The 16,725-nt window shown below is 47.8% G+C and overlaps 1 protein-coding gene across 4 annotated transcripts in view; it reads left to right on the top strand.

The window, feature by feature from the left end:
• SH3GLB2 (SH3 domain containing GRB2 like, endophilin B2) overlaps positions 1–16,725 on the top strand; it is a 40,138-nt gene that overhangs the window by 21,308 nt on the left and 2,105 nt on the right. Inside the window, exons 6-11 of one of the 4 annotated variants that reach the window (XM_084650393.1) lie at positions 2,499–2,561; positions 8,314–8,337; positions 11,798–11,887; positions 12,493–12,593; positions 13,083–13,097; positions 15,935–16,184. In XM_084650393.1, coding sequence (XP_084506519.1) covers positions 2,499–2,561; positions 8,314–8,337; positions 11,798–11,887; positions 12,493–12,593; positions 13,083–13,097; positions 15,935–16,184 — 543 coding nt within the window. The remainder of the gene's footprint in view (positions 1–2,498; positions 2,562–8,313; positions 8,338–11,797; positions 11,888–12,492; positions 12,594–13,082; positions 13,098–15,934; positions 16,185–16,725) is intronic. The other 3 variants (XM_084650394.1, XM_084650392.1, XM_084650395.1) reach the window with 3 other exon arrangements.

The raw sequence follows: 16,725 nt of genomic DNA, 5'->3' as shown, positions 1-16,725 counted from the left end.
ACCTTTGTGGGGTTCTTGCTTTGTCTTTGATGTTGATGGTGTTTTTGTTCACTAATCTTTGTTTTGTTTTTCTGTAATTTTGCTCAGTGTGAGGGAGATGTGAGTATTAACTGTGTTAATAGTGCTGTGACTTCTTTCCTTAATGCCTCTCATTGTCCCTCTCCCATTTAAAAACCACTCCACTCCTGTGTCCGGCAGCAGTCTGGGCTTGTGGCTGCCTGACAAAAGGGTGCCCAAAAAACAATGGAAACCTCCTGGTTCTCTACAGCCCCTCCAGGAGTGTGCAGTCAGTTTCCATTAAAGTCTCTTGCAAGCAGTGTTCAAAGGAGGCTGGGTCCCATGTACAAACATGACTGTGGCTCTTACCTCTGGCTCCACATTGGGTGTGGGGTTGGAGAAGTCTCCCTCCTTGGGGAAAGAAGGATGTGAAAGTTAGACAATGATGGGTGGTGCCTGAACTTGGTCTGCAGTGCTGTACTGTCCCTTCTTAAGCTTCAGGGCTCTACCCTCTTTTTTTTCCCCACCACAACATTGGGATGGGGGGAGGAGAGGTGTATTCATCCAGTCTTCATGTTCCCTTTTGATCACTGCTTGCAAATGAACCCTGCCAGTGTGCACAGGTATGACAGCTGCTTGACTCCTCCATACCATGTGCTACAAGACCAGTTCTGGGAGTCCAAGGAAGCTATCCTGGAGCCAAAGGGATGGCCATGGAGGGTGGGGGGACATCTTTTCAACTTAGCTTCTTTACCCAGAAAACTGAGGCATAAGAATCTTGGTCTTCTGGAGAGAGCACCTCTTAACTTCCACATCTGGCCAGTGGGAGTGTGGATTTGGTCAGCTGTGCCCTACTCAGGAACACCTCATCGGCAAATGCATTTCTTTTTGGTTTTTTAATTGTTCCCCCCTCCCATTTCAGCTTAGGTTATTCTCTTCTCACCCCCATAAAACCCATGAGGTAAAATCCCTTATTGATGAGAGGCTGGCTGCATCCTCTTGTGTATGGAATTGGGCCCTCACATCTCATGGAGTTGTGAATCTGCTCAGTGGTGCTGCTAATTGGAGCAAATTGGGCCAATTCATGTGAGTCAAGCTGGGTGTGCAGTAAAAAGATTAGTATGGGTGGCATGTACTCAGCCCGGAAAATTATAGAGATCTAGTTGGGGTTAGAAATGCTGGATCATATGACTGTCGCACACCGACTTGCTGCATGATCAAAACTTGCTGGGCCATATTCTGATCGGTTATGCTTGTGCAAATCAGAAATTGAGGAGCTCACACTAGAGTAACTGACATCACTCAATCCATTAGAGCCAGCTGCTCTTGTTATGGCCTTCAGTTTAATATAGTCTTAGATAAATTGCCTTCCACCCCAATCTAAACTATAGCTGCTCCATGATGAAGTGGCTAATGAGAACATGGTAACTACGGCATGAATTGGTCATCTCTTGGCCATGTTCCACATTCCCACAAGGGAAGAATCTGCTGTTTAACCTTCCTGTCCTACTGCCTCAGTAGCAGGGGTCCAGCTATGGCCAAAGATGGCTTGGTTAGTCTCCCCACCCACTTCCATAAAGTACAGGTAGAGTCTGCAAATGCTATTGAATAGAGTCCTCCGCCAACAAGGCAATGGACCAGATATGCTCCTGTGCACAATGAAGGTGGGATTCTTAAGAGGTTTTGATGTGGTGGTGGTGGAGTGATTTGTATCTCCTTCCTTTCCACTAAAAGCATGGGTCTCAAGGTGCTAATACCAGAGATGTGAGCACAATGAAGAGGTTTGGTGCCTCTGGCAGAAATAGACCCTGGAGGGAATGGAGCTGGTAGATGAGGCAGTGTCTCCACATGGTGCATGCTAACAGTATCATGGGTAGAGTAAGTGCACTTCCTCATGAACATAATGCAGGACACTAGAGCAGACTCTGCCCAGTTATAAGTTTCCTCATACCCCATTCTGTGACTGAACTAGCTGCATATTCATCCTTTGTAACATGTGAGATCCATAGGTTGTAGGTGAGAAGGAACCTTGGAGTCAGTACAAGAGAAGCTAAGGCCCTGTATACACTGGGCTTGGAATTGTTTTGAGTCTTCACTCTGGGTCTAGCTAAGACTGTTTAAAATCCTCCCACATTAGTCAGCCAGACGAGGAACAAATGGCCTTCATGTCTAGGGCTAGGCTCAAAGCACTCAGACTCTGGTTTAACTTGTTGGTGTAAATGGATCTGTAACTGCTCACTTAGTTGACAGATGATTCTGGTGTAGGCAAGGCCCTCCATTCAGCTGGAAGTTTTTCATGATCTCTTCCTTGCAGCAAACACACAGTTGTCAGGCTACCTCACACCCCACTACCTTCTAGGAGACCTCAAATGTGTCTGCCACTATTTTAGGAGCTAATGTCCGGGGCACTGCCAGCCCTTTTTCCCATTCATTGGGAGGACTGATTTCCATGGACTCTTCTGTGTGACTTGTATATGAAACTCTATTCCCCCCTTCCCTAGGCTGTACCTGACTTTCAGGAGACTAGACCTCGTAATTACATTCTCTCCGCCAGCGCATCAGCGGTAAGATCACCTCTTCTTCTAGACATCTACGCTCTTACCTTGGTTTCTTCCAACCCGATTTCAACTCTGACCCAGCATTATGCTGTTTTCAACATTTTAATGTGAAATGGGCTGCCCAGGATTCCTTCCTTCCTTCATACCTGACTGTTGCCCTTAGTGGTGGGAGCAGAGATGTGCTGCAGATAAACCTTGATGGCAAAGGCAGAAAGTTGTGGGTGGAGATAGTCAGTGACTGGCAGCCAAGTATTTACTGGCCCTCTTTGTTCTTTCCCAACCCAAACTGGGAATCCTTTACCAGTGTTTTGGTTGCACTTCCAGGAACTGGAGAGGGAGGAATATAGTCCTTTGAGCTGGCTTCCCCCCTCCCCCACATGGATGGAATAGTCTATTGGGTGCTAATGCAGGGTTGCTGCCCTGGTGGAGTATAGTGTGTATGGCTCCCTGACCAGATCAGGACTGCCACCAGCATACTGGAGTTCAGGAGGCTTCTAGTTAAATTGATCAAGCAAGGGGTAATCCTACAATCCCACTCCTAATGCTTGTTTACTACCTGTGGTACAAGAGATGGCAGGCCAACAGTATAAGGCCTTTAACTTTGTTAGAAGTGGAAGAGAAATGGCCTCAAAACTTTCCAACTGCTTTGGTTCCCCCACATCAGGAGTCCCTGGCTGGTGGGAGATCTTGGTGGCTAGATGACAACATAGAGTTGTGCTGGGAGTGGATGAGTTGCCCACTGCCTCTCTAGCATGTTGCATCAAGTGTGGCTGAACCGTCAGTGTCCAGCGCTTTGCTCAAGGCTCCCCATTGCACGATATCCAATCTTTTGTTAAAATGTTGAAAACTTGGTGACTGTCTTGCTTTCTGAACCACTTGTGAAACAACACTGATGCCCCATCAGCCTTAGAGTGACCTAGGACTGGGAGGCTGGAAGACAGGTTGCATAGGCACCAAATGGGGAAGCCCAATGCATAAGCAAACCACAGCCCCATGGGAGTGATTTAGGTGCTGTTAATTCAGCATATTTAATATGTAATACCCAAACTGGGGAGAAGTGCCTGGGCTGAAACATCAGTGTTGGTATCACAGGGAATCTGACCTGACCTTTTTAGATCATGATGCTGGTACAACATTGTTTCCAATAGGCCAATTCAGTAACTATATCTTGTTAAGAATCTCTTATGGAAGAGACTGAGCAATTGCTGCAGATTTCTCCTTTCTCCTCTAGAGTGGCACTTCTAATCAATTCACAGCTCTGGCTCCCTTGGTGAAGGGTGAGACTTTTAATCACAGTGGAGGTATTGTGATTACCAATTTGGGTACTGGAGAGCAGAGGGCAAAACAGGACTAGCTCCTTACTAGCATTTTGGCATCTCTGATCAGGCCAAAATATTGGAGCATGCCCTGTGCTTCTGCAGACCATAGACTTGAGAAGCCAAGGCTCTTGGAAGACGCAACCTATCCATGTCTTATAGATTTCCATGACTTGCAGCCAGAGATTAGACTCTAACTTCAGATTTGGCTTGCAATACCTAATGCCTAATCATGGCATTTGGCCCATAGAATTCTTCCCCACCTCAAAGCTCAGGTCAAACTCCTCTCTGATGTAACTCCATTGACTTATCCACAACATGCTCAGCACTGCACAGAACTAGCTCTGCAATGAGCAGGTCAATACCTTTAAAAGACCAATTCTGAGACTAGTGTGCCTTGGGAATTGAAGTAATAGAAGGCTTGGTTGTAAACTCTGTACTATGTCAAATCCAAACTCCTCCTACAGGATTTTTCTTTAGGATTTGCCTATTAATAGTGGAATTGTACATGGGCCTTGCCCATAACCACTCCTAACCCAGTGAGTTGGTTGGCAAGTGTCTCTATTACATGAAGTGCTTGTAGCGGTGATAGGGCTCTGGCTGCTTGTTCTGTGCATTCACAAGTGCTTGTGACATTTTATTCTGCAACTAGAAAGTGGATGGAGAGGAAGTACCACCTTGGCCCCTGCCTGCACTGAGCAGGGATACTGGTGGTACCTCTAGGAAGGCTTAGTCCACCCTGGCTAGCTGGAGAGATGCTAATTGAGCTTCCCTGCCCAGTGCAGACAAGGCCACCTTAGTAGCTGTGGAGGTTTCTCTAGCCAGCTTGGAATACCAGCATCCATCCCAAAGGGCCTGGCATCCCAGTGGGGAAGGAACTCTTCGTGCTGTCACTCTGCTTCTTTTCTAGGCTGAATTCCCATGTACCTCTGCTGTTTGTGACCTGATGTTAACCCTTTCACTCCTGCAGTTGTAGCAGCTAATCTTGCTTTTGTTTCTCCCTCCTCCTCTCTGGAGGGAGGGATTGTTGTTGTCTCCAGAAGGTAACAGGCTTGTTTTTGTGCATGAGCAAATGAGTCAGCGTGTTCCCAGCTTCTCATGATTCTAAACTGCAGACATTCTGGGCAAGCCAGATGCAACTTGGACAGAGCTGGACTCAGACTTCAGAAGTCTATGGCTTTATTTGTGGGAGAGAAGAGGCATACAATGGTCCTGGATGACCTCATCCCATCTGATCCTCCAGAGGGATGTGCCTAGGGAAAATTCTTAACTCGTAGGCTGCCCTACCCTAGTCTCTCAGCTGTGTCCTGAGCTGAAGTGTAGGAGCTAAGGAGCAGCCCTTCTCCCTTGCTCTCAGACTGCAGAATAATCTGCACTCCAATGGATCAGGTCTCCCTTCTTGGAGGATGCTGGTTTGGCCACTCCTACCATGCTCTGTACTCCTAGGACAGGCTCTAAGGAAAACCTATTGCATAGCCCTAAGGAGCATTCCTTGGGCTCCAGCTAGGCTTCTGAGAATGTCAGTTGGCGTTTTCTGCTGAAACAGCTGAGCTGTCTCCCTTCATATGGGAGGGGGTAGAGAGGTAAGGTAGCACTGCATTCTGCCTCTCCTGGTCTCTTATCAGCCCTGTGCCACTCATTGCCCATGATGGCACTGGAGGGATCTGGTGCCTTGCTGAGGCATTGTGAAATGCATGACTGCCTACAGCCACACCCCTGCTTGGAACTCTTATGCTCCAGAGAAGTGCAGGGTCCTAATTGGATAACTTCACAAGCTCAGCCAGTTGGGCTCCTCAAAACCTTGAGCAAATGGCACAGATTCTATCTGGTGAAGGGCAGTGGTACACTTTGGTAGTATATGGGTGGGGTGGAGAGGTCAGACCTTCCCTACTAAGAGCAGCATGAATCTGAGCGTCTGTCACTACCTCTGCTGAGGAAGTAACTGTTTCTGGCTGGACAGATCTCAGAGGAGAATGAGAATATTAACCTGTGAATTCCTGCTTAGAATAACCCTTCCCATTAGGTAGGGGATCTCCACCTAAACCCTGTAGAAGGGAGGGCTGGTGCTTGTGGAAACCTCATGAGGCAGAAGATGTGTGCTCCACAAGGCTAAACAAATGTATGTGTACTAGAGTGGGATTTCAATCTACTGCCTCTTGATAGAAGCCTTTTAAAGAGTGTTTGCTAGTCTTCCCTGTGTTGCTTTAACAGCCTGCATGAGGTCCACACATGGACTCTTGCCCTGCCCACCCACTGTCTTCTATGGCTGCTGGGGTTGGGATGAGAGAATTGGGCTTGATTTTTTTTTTCTCCCAAGTGTGGGGTTGGGGGAAGCTCTCCAGGGCTGGTTTAGGCAGCACAAAGCTGGATTAAAGATGAACACTGGTGACTAGTGCACTAAATACATAGGGTTAGGAGGGAGGGAGAGCACATACTTAAAGCAATGGACAAACCTGTGTGCTGAGACTGGAATGCTAGAACAGGGCACTAGAGCCCCATGGAGCTGTCAAATTTCTGGAGTCTCTCTATCACTGTCCACAAACAGCTCTGGCTTTCAATGCAGGGTATTATTGTGAGATGGCTAGTATGTGTGTACCACTACCTTCTACTGGATAGATTCAAAACTGTTATCTTTGTATCATAGGCCCTCTACTGCTGGAAATGCCAATCTAGCCCAAGCCTTTCTGTAAAAGGGCCTTCACTTCTGCATCAGGAGGATTTGGGACTTTTTGACCAGGAAATGCTAAGTGGTGACAGCATACAGTGTAGCTACAAAAGTAACTTACAAATTCCTCTACATCAAGATAATGCTATGGGTGGCCAAGCTTAAGCAAGTGCCAGGAGGAGTGTATTACATCCTAATAAGGCCAGCTGCTGCCAATTTCTCCTCATTAGGTCCTCTGAACTCAGTCCATGAGTAACCCCAAAATTCCCCTCCTGGGCTCCTGTTTTTTGGAGTCCTTACACACTGGTCTTCCATGCCCCAGTCCCAGTTCAGTCACTCTCCTAGGTAGGGAGTACTCAGAGCTAGGTCCCAGTTCAGTATTTCAGGCTTTACCACACCAGAGCTCAGACTTCTGGCTTCCAGGCCACTAGACCCTTCTCCCAGCTTGCTGCAGTTCTTGTCTCAGCTTCCTTGGTATCACCCCCCCCATTAGTCAATAGTAATTATGTGTGTGGCTGTGCTGGAGTGGGAAACTCCTCATCATGGGGAAAGACCAGGCCAAGGACCCTCTGGGGTAGATCAATGTTTTTCTGCCTGGTCTCTTCCCTCTCCTTTTGCTGTGTGTTTTTGTGTTTTTGTTGACTGTTATGTTTCATACCTCCAAGCCAGATCCCAGAGAGCAGCTGACTGTGCTACCCTACCCCAGGAGTTAGTGGGGAGGATGGGAGATGAGGCTCACCCACTCCTGGCAGGAGTCTTCCTCTGACAGAGGCAAAGCTTCAAGCTCCAGCAGGCCTGGGAAGGGGAGCTGGGGTTCAATGTTGCCTTCCTCCTATGAAGGACAAGCTTGTCCTTCAAACACCCATATCTGCCCCCCGCCCCATGGAATACTTTGAACTAGCCAGAACCTTGGACCAGCCTGGATTCCATGTAGCTTTTTCTGTTCTCCCAAGCTATGGATCAATGAGGTGAGGGACTCCTTTAAACTGTCACAACCACTCACTTGGCTGCACATGCCCCCCTCAGGCCATGGTGAATTGTCTGCACTAGCCCTGTCTCACTGCAGACCTTGCTCAGTTTTACACCATGCCCCACCACCATTCTGGAAGAAGCTCTCCTTCAACTCCTGCCCCACCATAGCTTCAGGGGTGCAGATCATTGCATTGTTGAGCTATTCTGACCTTGCTGTTCAGAGATTTTCACTCTATCCATCCCTCCACCTCTGCCCATCCCAGCTCTTGCATTCTGTTCTGTCCAGAGCTTCTTTCATACTTGTGTTGTAGAAGCCCACTCCCTGTCTAGGAGCCCCATTGTGCTAGGTGCTGTACATGACAACTACAAGGATTCCTCTCACAGAGGGTCAGATTGAGACTTGGCTACATGAGGAGTCATTCTGGAATAGCTAGTCTTGTAAATTGTTCTGGTTTAATGTAGTCTGAGATTCTCTGCAATAAGAGCATCCACACAAGAAATTAATCCAGAATAAAGTGGGGTATCAATTCAACACATTGAGTCCTGACTATCTTCCATGTGTAGACATCTCCTGAGTTTGAGGATATGGGTCGGGGGAGGTAGGAAGGAGTGCAAAATGGGCTCCTTGAGGAAGGTGTCCTGTCTGGGGCAGAAGGCTGCCTGCTGCTGCTGGGTGAAGGGCTGGCTTGTTCCTGGAGGTAGCCTGCTGCATCTGTGAAGTATCCCCACCAATTGCTGTTGTTGCCAAGTGCTTCTTGAAGTCTCCAACACTGATCTCCTTTCCTGTTGCTCTGTGGCCCACCAGCTCTGGAGCGACGAGGTGGAAAAAGTAAGTACACAGGCAAAAAAGGTGCTGGAAATGTTAATGAGTGGGAAGGGAGGCAGAACACACACACTGCAGATTTCTTCCTCCAAATGTGGAGGGGGGTGCTTGATCAAGGGTGTCTCACTGCTCTCTGCAGGCTGAAAGCAGAGATGTTAGCTCTGTCCCCTGGGTGCCTCCCACTGGGGTTAAGTGGTGAGGTGATGAAGAAAACTAGAACGGCTAACTCTACTGCTAGTAGGACTGGAGAGGAAGGAATTTGACCACATCTGCAAATCTCCAGGACCTGCCCATTTGCCTTTGGAAAAGTTAGGCTCCCTGTGTATAATAATACAAGGCAGTCTTGGGTGCTCCCTGGGCTGCCATGCTAGCAGCTGAGCCACTGCACTATAATTTCAGCTCTTTTCCTGCAGCACAAACTCCTCCCACCTCAATATACATGCACCATTAAGAGCCATCTCTTCTATTTGTTCTGGAGGAATTGAGTCTGACGAGGAGCTTTGAGTCTAGACTGAAGTAACCAAGAGGAAGGAATTCCCGCAAACACCCTAGACGGCCCTTATGAAAAGTTTTTGGTCTGGCATAGAAAAGTGAGGGGAAATACTCTGGCTCAGAGTAAAGATGGTCCTGCATAGGAGACACATACGCACCCCCCCCCAAGCCAGGATAATAAACCAGAGCTGCTCCTTTTGCATATTCAGCAGCAGAAATGCACACTCTAAAAAGGCAGAGATGCAACAGGTATGTGACCGCACATACTTGGGTATTGACCTTCTTGTATAGGGCCTCAGAATGGTAGGGTGCTGATTAGAGATATGAGCATGGTCACAGACCTTCTGATGTTTTAGGCAGGTATCTAAAGTGGTGATACGTCATCTCTTGACATAGAGTGCTCTCGTGTATCTCTGCATCTTTAACCTAATACCTAGTGAAGGTGTCCAGATCCCCAAATGGCCAGGGAGCCTGGCGTGCTATGATTGCATTCTCTAGAGAGCAGACGGAACAAGCTGGTTAGGGCTGAAATGCATTGGTAGAATTGTGCAGGAGGAGTGTTGTTAATTCCTTGGTGCCAGGTGTGGCGCAAATCAGGGCCACTGGTCTCTTCCATTAGACACATGTAACTGGTCATGTTTAGCACCAAAATATGAACTAGCTACTAGCCCCCCTAACTTTCCCTATATGATAGAACTCTTAATGTTCCTCAGATCTCTAGGCAAACATGCTGGTGTGGGAGCCAGGTCAGGATGTCCCCAAGACATCCCCAGATCTTGGATGGGGAAAAGACACCCCCCCCCCCCAAGCCCCACTTGCTGGCAGCAATTGCTGGGTGTGAGAGCAAACCCTGTGGCTTGAGTGGCATGATGCTTCACCTCTGCCTGCCAATGAAATCCCAATGGGAATGGAGCCAGGGTTGCCTGGCAGAATGCTCAGCTGTCTATAGCCAACTGTTTCCCAAAGGTCTCACTGCAGGTGCACAATACACCACTGCTGGTGCTCCCCAAAATCTAATTTATTTTCCCCTAAATCTCCTTTCACAGAGGATGCGAGAAACTGTTCAGTTGAGTTGGCTTAAACTAGAGACCAGTTTTTAAAGAGTGTTTGTTGGAGTACTCTAACCCGCATTGTGCTAGTGGTTCTCAGACTTTTGTACAGGTGCCCCCTTTCACACAGCAAGCCTGTGCGTGTGGATCCCCCCCTTATAAATTAAACTCTTTTACATATTTAACACCATTGTTTGGGGTGGAGGCTGACAGCTCACAAACCCCCCATGTAATAACCTTGACCCCCAGTTTGAGAACCCCTGTGCTAGAGAGTAACATTGGATCCACAGCAGTGGGCCACAGCAATCTTTCTGCTTTAAAACCAAGCTTGATTTGCATGTATAAACACTGGACTTTTGGAGGTGGTGACCTATCCTAAGAAATACTACTGAGCTCCAGCCTCAAGCTATTAAAAACCTACTAAGGGCTTGACTAAGAGAAACTGATCAGCATAACTATCCTGCAATATCCTGTGTGGACACTTACTCCGGGGTGGGGTTGGGGAGTGGGTCTGTTCTAAAATAGTGTAAGCATAGAGCTATTCTGGTCAATTTCCCTATGTCCTCAAGCCCTAGGAGGAAACTGGCCATGGCACAGGTAGCACTGTTGAGGTTCACGCAAGACTCTTCCTGGGTGAGAATACACATGTTCTTTGCTAGCGTGCTCCACTTCTCTCCTATCAGGGTATGTCCTCCCCTCACCCCAGCCCCAAAACAAACCCTCTGCCTGCTCTAATTGCACTGAATGCTATTTTCGCAATATCTGTTTGGACATGGTTCCTGCATTGCAAACCACCCATTAATTTGTAAGTGCGCTGTCTGCAAGGCCAATTATGGCTCTGATTTTGCATATTAATCACTCTGCCTGGCAGGGCTTTGGCCTTTACATTTAAAGCCCTCTTCTAATTGTACAGTCTCTCCTCCCACATGGGCAGCAGTGCTGGTGAGTGGGGTGTTTCCTCCCAGTGCCTCTTCTGCAGGGTTGTCTTGTAGCTGACATTCTTGGGCCTGATCTTGTGCTAACATGATCTCAGAGCAGCTCCCTGGAAGCCTCTGGAGTCTGAATAGTGGTAAATTCTTAGTTACCCATTAAACACTTCCCCCAGCAGTTCTTGGGCAATTTTAGGGTAAGACACTCCTCCCAGCTGGGCTGTGGAAACCTCTCCATCCCTGTGGTTCTCTAGGCTTAGGTTGGGGGCAGAAGGAGCAGACCTTTGAGAGATTCTCTCAGCAGCCATATCCCCGGTCAACTCCCATGGGAATGCTGAACTGCCACGTGCCCTTCCACATAGCCGCCCTTCCACATAGCCGCCCTCTCCATGAAGAGGCACTGGCTCTCCAATTCCAAGTGGAGCCCTTCTACCATAGACAATGCAGTGAGGGGGTTAGTGGAGGACTGGCCCTCTGGGTGCTTCAAGATCCGTAAGGCCTGCCTATGCTCTGACTTCAGTGGGGTGGGAGGGTTACACCACCTGCTCTCCTCCTCATCCTGGATTAGTCTCCATGGCCTCCAGGTTGCCGCTGTCCTGGGGAAGGCCTGATCTTGGCGGTGATGGGCTATAAACATACATTGCAGGCTCTGCTGGAGGCTTGGGACCTAGCTTTCAAGAGTGGCCATTGATTCTTGGAAGCCCAGTCCCACCACTGCCATAAGCCAGGTGTTTAGAGTTCTGAGCAAACACGGCTCCCAGGGAGTCCAGGGGTGCTCTGCACCGCTGCATGCCAGGATCAATGCATCTGATGTCAGGCTTCTCAAAAGGAGGCGTTCGATCAGTAGCCACCTGTAAATGTGTCCCTGCTTCTGTCCTTCGGGTGACAGGAAGGGTCTATAGCTGGTGTCCAGGTAGTTCCAGGAGAGAGAGGAAGCTGGACTCAGCCTTTCTCTCTGCAGCCTAGGAAACACCTCATGCTCTTATTGTCTTGCAGGCAGAACATGAGCTCCGGGTGGCCCAGACTGACTTTGATCGGCAGGCAGAAGTGACACGCCTCCTGCTGGAGGGGATCAGCAGCACACACGTGAGTTCCCAAGGGGCAAGTGGTCTGAGACTAATGACCTATAGTGTCCTTCTAGAAGGATACTGTGATGATGCTGAGCCTTTCTGAAGAGGGTTGGGAGGAAGAGAAACCAAATGTGATGCCCAAGTTCATGGGGTAAACTGAGGCCTTAGTGCAAACCTGGAGTGCTCAAGGCAGGGGTATAATAAGCCCTGTACCTTGTGCTATAAAAATAACCAAATTCTACCTGGCACATACAGCTCTGCAGGTGTCAATGCACTTCACCAAGGTGGAGAAGCCTGGCTCTTCCTATTATCTAGAGGGAGTAACTTGAGCTGTGGGGACTAACTAGCTGGGCTCCTAACCCTGTGCTCAGTTGGCTAGAGCACAAGGCACAGGCTCCAGTTGAAGAGACCCCATCCACTTGTTCCTATGGAGTCCCAAACACTTAGATGGAAGCCTCGGTTCAAAAACACCTCTTGATCAAATCTTAAACGCTGTCCTGCACCTTGCTGCCCATGCATCTCTGCTGCCACTTCCCTATACTGGAAATGCCTGTCTGTAGGGAGGGGTTCCCCCTGTGCCGATCACAAACAGACAGCTGACAATCTGTCTTCTCCCTTCAGGTGAATCACCTTCGCTGTCTCCATGAGTTTGTAGAATCTCAGACTACCTACTATGCTCAGGGCTACCAGTACATGCTGGACCTGCAGAAGCAGCTGGGCAGGTAAGGGATGAGGCCGCCTTGCCTTTGAGGCATCATTTCCTGGTCTCTGTGTTCTCCATCTATGCACCCACACACAAACCTGAGGTTAGGTTTAAAAATCAGGCCCTTAAAGCTTTATTTCTGGGAGAGCTCCTCTGAGCAACCTTTGTAATGGGGAATCATGATCATGCTGCCTAGGCCCAAAGGGATTGAGGTGGTTTTATTATGTGTTTAATTTCAGGATTCACCTTTCTAAATGGATCTATAAGCAACTTGGAGCCACATTAAATTAATAGCTCTTTGGATCGCAAGTGGAACTGTTTTCCACTGAAGTCTAACTTCTGTACCTGTAGAGTGAGCTTCCATATGCTGCATGTACTGTGCTGGAGAGCTGGCTGTGGGGTGGGGGTGAGGGGTATTCCTTGGCTAATTGCCAATGCAGTCTGACTTGACCAGGTGGTCGGTCTGCTGCAGAATGACTGCAATTTGCTTTCCTTTCCATGCCTGCAGCTCCAGAGGAGAAATGTAAGTAAGATGCCCTAGATGATACAATCAGGAAAGCTCTTCATCTTCTGTTCATGTTAATCATGTATTAACTGTGGATTCTGGAATAGCTGTTAGTACACACAGGCAGCAAGAGCATCTAACTGAAATGGTGCTGAACATGACTTGGTCTTGCACTGAGCATGAATGTAAGAGCTGCTGTACTGGGTCATACCATGCTCCATCTTGCCCAGTCTCCTGTCTCTGACAGTGGCCAATCCCAGAGCTTCAGAAAGAGCATACAGAACAGGATGATCATGAAATGACCCATTCCTGATTTCTGGTAGTCAGAGGTTTAGGGTTGCCCCAAGCATGTGGCTATATCATTGACCATCTTGGCTAATAGCCATTGATGGACCTATCCTCCATGAACTTATCCATCTTATTTTTTTGAGCCCAGTTATACTTTTGACCATCACAACATCCCATGGCAATGCATTCAACAGGTAAGTTGTGCATTGTGCAGGAAAGTACTTCCTCTTGTTTGCATTAAACGTGCTGCCTATTAAATTAGGTGACCCCTGGTTTTTGTACCATGTGAATCATTTTATAATTTCAATAATCTTCCCCCTCCCCCAGAGAGTTGGCACTCTAAGATGAACAGCTCTAATACTTTTAGTATCCTCATTCAGAAGCCATACCATACCCTTGAATAACATTTGTTGCCCTTCTCTGAACCTTTCCAGTTCCACAATCCCCTTTTTTGGATGGGGAAACCAGGACTAGACATAATAGTCAGGTGTGAGTGCACCATGAATTTATATAGTGGCATGATATTTTCTGTCTTGTTTCCTGTTCTTTCCTAGTAGTTCCTAACCTACTTTTTAGCTTTTTGATCCATTATTCTGTATGTATAGATGTAATTCTTTCCAGTGTGCCTTTTTTTAATTTAATTTGCCATTTTGTTGCCCATCCACCCAGTTTTGTGAGACCCTTGCCATCTGCTTTGGACTTCACTATTTTGAATAATTTATTGTCAGCGCACACTGCCATTTCACTGTTCACCCCCATTTTCCAGATCACTTATATGTTGAACAGCCCAGGTCCCAGTACAGATAGGGGGTTGGGGGGAACCCCAATGTTGTTCTTCCTCCATTGTGAAAACTGACTATTTATTCATACCCTCTGTTTCCTATTATTCAACCAGTTACTGATCCATGAGAGGACCTTCTCTCTTATCCCATGGCTACTTAGGCTCTGGCTATGCTAGGGAGCTTACAGTGACATAGCTGCATTGATGAGCTGCACCACTGTAAGCTCTTTAGTGTAGCCACTCTACACTGATGGGAGAGCTCTCCTGACAGCTTAATTACTCCAGCCCACACAAGTGGCAGTAGCTATATTGGTGGGAGAATATATCCCCTAACATAGGGCGGTCCACACTGGCGCTTACATCAGCATAAATTATCACTGGGGGGTGACTAATGCACATCCCTGAGTCTTAATTTGTCAATTTAAGATGTAGTGTAGCCATAGCCTTAGTTTCCTTAAGAGCCTTTGGTGAGGGACCTTGTCAAAGGCTTTCTGGAGGTCAAAGTACGCTGTAGTGATTGGATCACCTGCATCTATGTGCAGGTTGACTCCCTCAGAATTCTAATAGATTTGTAAAGGGAAGTCATGCCTCCCCAAAGCTGTGACTCTTCCCTGACAAGTCATGTTTGTCTAATTCTGCCAATTTGCTAGGTACTGAAGTTAGGCTCACCAACCTGCAATTGCCAGGATCTCCTCTGGAGCCCTTATTTTAAAAAAAATTGGTGTTGCATTAGTTAGCTTCCAATCATTTGGTACAGAGACTGATTTCAGTGATAGGTTGCTTACTACAGTTGGTAGTTCTGCAATTTCATATTTGAGTTCCTTGAGAACTCTTTGGTGAATGCCATCTGGTCCTGATTTATTACTGGTTTTTAATTAATCAGTTCTAAAGCCTCTTCTATTGACAATCAGTTTAGGACAGTACTTCTGATTTGTTACATCAGAGCTGCTATTTTTGGCAGAGAAGCTAAATGAATTCTCTGCTCTCTAACACTTTAACAGCACAGTTTAATGGCATGTTACACATGACCAGCCATGGGTGCAGTTGAACTTTAATGGGTGTGTGGGATCCACAACCTTATTCAACCACCCCACTATTGATGATCTAGTACAGTAGAGCCTAGAGGCCCCAGCTAAGATTTGGGGGTCAGGGGCATTGTGCTGGTGCTGCCTGCACACAAGACTACAATCTAGGTGGACAAAAAGTGGAAGACAGATGAGCCAAGACCAAGTAACTTGGCCAGGGTTGCACAGTAAGCCACTGGTGGAGCCCAGGTCTCCAGAGTGCTGGTCCAGTGCTCTAGCTGCTTGGCCACACTACCTCGCTTTACCCTTTCACCACAAGAAATCTACTCCAATCTCTTAGGTTAAAACTATTGTGACGTTCTCAGTCAGTCCCTCTGGGGGTGGCTTCTGCTGAGCCTCCTAAGGGGGAGGATGGGCAGTGCTGCTGCTGAGGGCTCGGGCACATTGGCAGTGCAGACTGGAGAACCATCTGTTTTACTCTTGTAAACCTTAACACTGCTCTCCAAAGTGACTCAGTGACAAGACTGTCCCCATAAGCTACAATCGAGCACATTTTGTGTAATGTGACATTAGAGAAACAGAGCTGCCTGATTGGACGCTCAACAGAAAGTTCTGCATGTCTTTTCTGAATCTCTAGTTACCCTGGCTGATGGCTTAGAACCCCCTTAGGGAGCAGTTTCCTAGTCAGAATCATGAACCAACAGGCTACCTCTCTTGTGCAATGCTGGAGCCTCACTAACTTGCCTTTTCCTCTTACTAAGGTTTCCAGGTACATTTGTGGGCAATACAGAGTCCACATCGCCTCCCCCAGCTACCACCTCTCCCCCCACTGTTGCTGCCACCATTCCTGTTGTGCCCACTGTAGGCAGGGCACCTAACCCTGCCACAGCTGTTGAGGGGGCACTGAACCTGAATGATGTCAAGCCTCCAGCCAGCGGGACCCGGAAGGCCAGAGTTCTCTATGATTATGAAGCAGCTGACAGCAGTGAGCTGGCACTATTAGCAGATGAGGTTGGTATCTGCCCTTGAACTCTCAGCTACTTGCACTCGTCTGGCACTGCTGCACAGCAGTGCCGGATAAGGGCTTGGCAAGGCCCTTGGTGCTGGGACTAGAGACTCCCCTGCCATTTCACTAGTGGGGCTAGTAAGTGAGCTTGGCTTCTCATTTACACCAGTGTAAATTGGGACTAATTCCTACTGCAATTAGTGGAATGACAGTAGTGGAGAGGAGAATGGGTCCAAATTCTGCAATGCCATAGGTCAACCCGATGGGTACACCCCTGCTGCTTCCTTTTGATCCCACTGAAGTCTCTTGCCATTAATACACTAAGGCCTGAATATGTTACCCAAAGAATTCCGTCAGCTGCCTTGTCTCACCTAACCAAGCCCAGGGGGTTAGATAAAAAGGCCACTCACTTGTTCTTTAACTCTCTGGTGCTGAGGACTGAATGGTCCAGTCCTCAACCACTGGATGGGTAGAAAAGTCCTGGGAAGACATTAATAGTTCAGAGCAGGCTGAAGTTTTAAGCAATTTCATGGCAGTGTCTCTGAA

Source organism: Lepidochelys olivacea (assembly GCF_965140295.1).
Source record: "Lepidochelys olivacea isolate rLepOli2 genome assembly, chromosome: 16".
Lineage (NCBI taxonomy): Eukaryota > Metazoa > Chordata > Testudines > Cheloniidae > Lepidochelys > Lepidochelys olivacea.
This window is presented reverse-complemented; position numbering and strand designations above follow the sequence as displayed.